The sequence below is a fragment of the Cadophora gregata genome (assembly GCF_030347475.1).
Source record: "Cadophora gregata isolate MNR1 chromosome Unknown scaffold_3, whole genome shotgun sequence".
NCBI classification, from domain to species: Eukaryota; Fungi; Ascomycota; class Leotiomycetes; order Helotiales; family Ploettnerulaceae; genus Cadophora; species Cadophora gregata.
Window position 1 is genome coordinate 235,172 of NW_026695926.1, and position 5,319 is coordinate 240,490.

The 5,319-nt window shown below is 33.0% G+C and overlaps 2 protein-coding genes across 2 annotated transcripts; one reads left to right on the plus strand and one right to left on the minus strand.

Annotated features, from left to right (window-relative positions):
- Positions 1-211: 211 nt before the first annotated feature.
- Positions 212-943, minus strand: ONS95_008662 (uncharacterized protein; the record flags this gene model as incomplete). Its single annotated transcript, XM_058502205.1, has 1 exon — positions 212-943. The coding sequence occupies one exon, from the start codon at positions 941-943 to the stop codon at positions 212-214; it is 732 nt and encodes a 243-aa protein (XP_058361132.1).
- A 567-nt stretch (positions 944-1,510) lies between these two features.
- ONS95_008663 (uncharacterized protein) lies at positions 1,511-2,310 on the plus strand. Its single transcript, XM_058502206.1, has 3 exons — positions 1,511-1,605; positions 1,677-1,928; positions 1,984-2,310. The coding sequence occupies exons 2-3, from the start codon at positions 1,686-1,688 to the stop codon at positions 2,179-2,181; spliced, it is 441 nt and encodes a 146-aa protein (XP_058361133.1). The 5' UTR covers positions 1,511-1,605; positions 1,677-1,685; the 3' UTR covers positions 2,182-2,310.
- Positions 2,311-5,319: the final 3,009 nt, after the last annotated feature.

Genomic DNA, 5,319 nt, shown 5'->3' on the forward strand with positions numbered 1-5,319 from the left:
TTGAAATCGATTCTGTAGCTTATTGAACTAAATAGGTTCATCACCAAGAAAGAATGTATCCGCTTCAACCGCAATAACTACAACAATGACTCAGGTAACAAGTTTGCCCAAACCCTGCTTGCTTCCGCACCACGTGCCTCCTCTCAACCTTCTGAACCTCAACCAGCCAGTTCTTCCTCTCCAAGTTCCCTAGACTCTGGATCCCAAGTCATCAGGGGAGACCCCCTTGACGACACGCAATCTTGATTCCCTTGTCGAAATAGACCCCAACACCAGGAATGAAGCTGGCAAGGGTTTCGGCAATGGCACCAGCCTTTCCACAACCACCTCCCCCGTTACTATTGCTTTCAGACGAGAATCGTGCCTGATAAGCGTCGGCTCGGAGTGATCCATTGTCATTATAAACGTTGATTCGGACAATGGAAGGGATCTTGTGACCCCATTGAAAACCCTGACATTCCAACGGACCCGCGCCTCTACAGCGGCCATTGCTAGGGCACAATACACGGGCCCTTGGCCCACAGGCGGCCCCCGAGTTGCCAGGAACTGATTCCTGCCATGTAAATCCAGAGCAATGATTGTAGACAGGGTAAGACTGCTGCTGACCCGCAACTTCAACAGTGCGCCACATTGACTTGATCAGGGCGTCGCGCATTTGCCAACCGTTGACCCGGCCAACAGCGCCCCACTGGCCGTCGAGGATGACCCGTGTTGAAATTTGAGGCTTCTGATGGTCGCTGTTGCAATTCCAGTTGAAGACCTCACGAGTGACGTCGGAGAGACCGCCACGCGAATCTGACATATCGTACATCCTGTTCCAAACACTCCAGAAGGTGTCCAGGTCACCGAGGTCAACCAGTGCGTCGGTAAACGATGCAGTCATTGAGAATTTCGCAGAAATTATGGTGGCGAAGGCTAAGCAGAGGGCTGAGGTGAGCTTCATGATGTAGTTGATAGGAACTAGGAAGATGGCAAGTGAAATATGCTCTGGTGGACTGACTTGTTGACGAGTAAGTCACGGAGAGCGAGGTTGGAAGCATACTTAAGCATTATTGAATCCTGAGCTCAGGAGCCACAGAGTTTGCATAAAGATGTGGATTGTAGGGAGACTACGGAGGCCTTCCCCACGCCTGACTTTGTCTACGTGCCTCCCTTATAGCCGATAATTGGACGTCTCCTTTCCATGCTTTCTTCTAATCAAATAAGTCTTTTTAAAATAGTTGCCTGCAGGGTTTAGAGTATCATCCATTGTTCTCAAGGTATCACCCCTCAGTCTAGACTTGTAGCTCATGCAACAAACAAGGCAATCTCAGCTGGTGTCTTAGACACTCGAAATAAACTTTGTAATATTGTAGAAGACTTCTAAAGAATCACGCGATACGACGATAGTCGGTCGATGTAAAGTTTTCTGCGGAAATTGGTTGATCTGAGACGAATAAAAGGAAAACGTGCCAACTCTCTTATCTCAAATAATGTCGGCGAGCCCGTGAAAGAGAGATCAAACAGGCCCGAACAGACCAGTGTTAACACTAAATAATTTCGACTATTCGAGATGTGAATATATAAGTCATTGATTCTCTTATCTCTTTATAGTGTTCCATCCGAGTAAGTCGATAAAGCTTCGAAATAGACATTGTCCCCGAGTTCCTGAAACTTATCCTCACTTCAAAGTACAGCTTGCCACCATGACCCCTCTGTCTATTGCCTCAGTCCTTCTGGCTGCTGTTATCAGCGCTTCTCCTGTCGTTGAGATCCGACAAACCTTCATTGATACACAATCAATCAAAACCCTTCAAATTACGAATATTGATTGGCAACGAAGCAACAGCACGATCAACGCTGTTCAATTCCAGGCTACATTACCTGATACAGGTGAAACATGGAGATGTACTAGTTCTGATAGTGCCAATACTGAAGGATTCGTTCCGGTATGAGGCATATCATGCCCCTATATGTGATGTTACACGGCTAATGCGTAGACAGACGAATATTGATCGCTGTGCCAAGGGAAGTCCCATGACTTTCACCTGGGATGACAATCATCTGCGCATTTGGTTGACGACTGGGGATAAATCTTATGCCGGCAGCGTCGAAATTAGCCCCCTCGGCGCCGACAAAAAAGTGGCGTCCTTGAATGAGATTGAGGTCACGCCAACTACTACTCCCAATGTAGATTCATAAGCATCTTCATCGCTTTTGCTATCAACTTTTATATGCAGTCACGTATCATGAATCGGGGGATTGGGCTTTTGTATGCTAGTTATTAACGGTTATTAATGGAAAGAACTGTGAATCGTTACTACATGATGATTACAGGTCACAGTGCTTCTTAGTAATATCCAAGATGCAAAAGTTCAAATACAGGTCCAAAGTCTGTCAGAGTGTGCCTACTGCGAAAGCGTGAAGGATGTTGTTGTTGTTCTCCTATCCCTTTAAGTGCGGTAAACATAGCTATCCAGGCCATGCCCCTAAAGAGAGTTACTAGAGTAATAATCACTATAGTATTATTATAAAGGGAAGAGCACTATACTTAGTAAAGCTCAGGCCCTAACAGAGCTATAGACTTACTAAGCTAAGGACTAGATTCAGGCTTATCTATAGCGCTCTCTAAGCTATATTCTAAGCCGCACTTAAAGGGATAGTCTTATAATCTGATCTAATAAGAATATATATATATATAGTCACTTTAACTAATCTTAATCTACTAACTTTAAAAAAGAACTTATTATTAGTCCGTAGACCTATACTATAGAAATATAAGAGGTAATCAGGGGGTATAAGTAATCTTAGTTAAGAGGTAGACCCTTTTCGGATATAAACCGGGAGTTATTTAGGAAGTAATATATATTCTAACCCTTAGATATTCTTTATAATATATACTTTTAAATACCTTTAAACTAAACCTTAGATTTTAATATATATTAATATATACTTATTGTTTATTTATTAGTATAATACTAATACTAATTAGTAGTTATCTTATACTATAGAATAAATAAGTTAAATATAATAGAATTAACTCTTAAGATAAAACACTAAATCTACATTAGTAAACTCTTATTAATAAGTAGAGTAAGCCTTATAAAATAACTAATAAACTCTTATTAATAAGTAAAATAAGTTCTATATTACTAAAGAATAATAGCTACTTTATAATAGTTATTAAGATATCCCTAGAGTTATTTAGTTAGATATTTTTAGAATATAGAAAATATCTCTAGAATACTTATAAATCGCTTTTAATATAATAATAACTCTAATAGACTAAGTTATAGAATAATCTAAAGTAAAAGTTAAAAGTAGTGAAACCTTAATATAAAATTGAATACTAGCTTTTAAAGTACTTTTAATAAGTCTTATAAAAACTAATATTAATAGTTTAGTTTAAAGATTTATAAATTATTCTATAAGGAAAAATATCTAAAAAAAGATACTATTCTAAGACTTCTAAGAGTACTTTCTAAATTAAATAGTAAAAGACTTTAAGAAATTAATAAATAATTAATAATAGAAACTATAGAACTATCTCTTAAAGAACTAAGTCTATATTTAATATTAGAAAAAACTATATATTACTAACGCTTTAATAATAGTAGTTTAAGTATAAGAGAATACTTAGCTAAATAAATAAGAAACTAAGCTATTACTAGATATATAATTTAGCTCTTTTTTAAATAAGATTTAGAATTATAATTAAGAAAGGAACTAAATATAATAAATACTTTATTAAAACTCGCTTAATATATTATCTTTATCTATAGAGATTATAGCTTCTAATAATATAAAAATAAAGTATTAGAATAGCTAAGGGAGAATATAAATAAGCGATTTCTTAAGAGGCTAAGTTTTATTTTAGTATCTAAGTACTTAAAGACCTTTATATATTAAACTCTTTATAAAAAGTAAAGATCTCTATAGAGCCTCTTCTCTTATTAATATTAAAAGAGAGGAATTATTTCTAATAAAACTAGAGAGATAATATACTAATTAGCCTTTAGTATAAAAACTAAAAGATAATAATTTACTAGATCTTACTTTAGCTCTTATAATATACTTAAGAGATAAAATATTACTCTTTTTTTAAGTACTTAACTAAAATAGTTTATATTTAGAACTTATTTAACTAAGTTAGTATATTATAGAACTAATCTCTTTAGAATAGGTAAAATTACTTATAAGTCTTAATAATATATATACTAAGGAGCTTTAATATAGTAAAACTAGAGATTATCTTAATAAGAAGCTTTATATCTTTATTAATCTTTACTAATAAGTATTAGTAGAGTTTATACTATAATATAAGGTATTTCTATTTATACTTTAGGATAAAGCTTTATTATACTACTACTAGTACCTCTAGAATAAGAGGTACTTATTTAATAAGCTAATATAAGCTACTTATAATAATTATAAGATAAAGGAGAGAGCTAATTAATACTTAAGTCGATAGTTTAGTATAACTTTTTCTATATTTTAAAATAAGCTACTTTAGAAAGGTAAATTAGCTCTAATATAGTTAAAAAGCTTTATAAGAGAGCTATAAAGTATCTAATTAGGTCTTAAGGATAATAGTATATAAAATAATAAAATATTATATAATAAGCTAGTATAAGGAGTTTTAGGGAATCCTTTATTTAAAATAGCTTTATTTAAGTTACTTCTAATATTTCTTATACTAATAAATAGCTTTTATATAGCTATAAGTATAAAGATAATATAAGATTTCGGATCTAGATCTAGGAGATATTCTAAGAATAATCTAAATTAGTTCTAAGTATATATTATAAATAATAATACTTACTACTTAGATTAAAAGATAAAGTTCTTCTTAGGAAATAAATAAGAGAATAGATTTAAAGTATTCTTAAGTTATATAAGATATATTATCTATAAGAAGATAAACTACTATAGTAATTATTACTCTAACTAAGAATAAGTAGCCTTAAAAGTAAGGTATTTTATAAAAAAGAAAGCTAAAAGTGTTAAACTTATAGAAAAGTCTTATAAAGTATATATAATATACTTTAAGAGTAAGAAGTTAGACTCGGAGCTTAATCAGGACTAGTTCAGAGGACTTAGTAAAAATTATAAAAAGGATAATTCTAATACTTTAATAAAAGATAATAATAACTATTCTGATAATACTAAAGTAAATATAAAAGATAAAGATAAAGTAATATACTTTATTATTATATTCTATATATTAAAAATAGAATATAATATAAGGTAAGTTCTCTAGTATCTTAAGGAGCGTAGAGCTATTTATATCCTTTAGAGTATAATTAAATAACTTAAGCTTAAGATAATAATAGAAGCTTT

Bases quoted from the DNA above. Each gene is read 5' to 3' on its own strand.
- ONS95_008663 (XM_058502206.1), top strand. From the start codon at position 1,686: ATGACCCCTCTGTCTATTGCCTCAGTCCTTCTGGCTGCTGTTATCAGC. The intron at 1,929-1,983 runs GTATGAGGCATA...ATGCGTAGACAG, and splicing joins ATACTGAAGGATTCGTTCCG to ACGAATATTGATCGCTGTGC.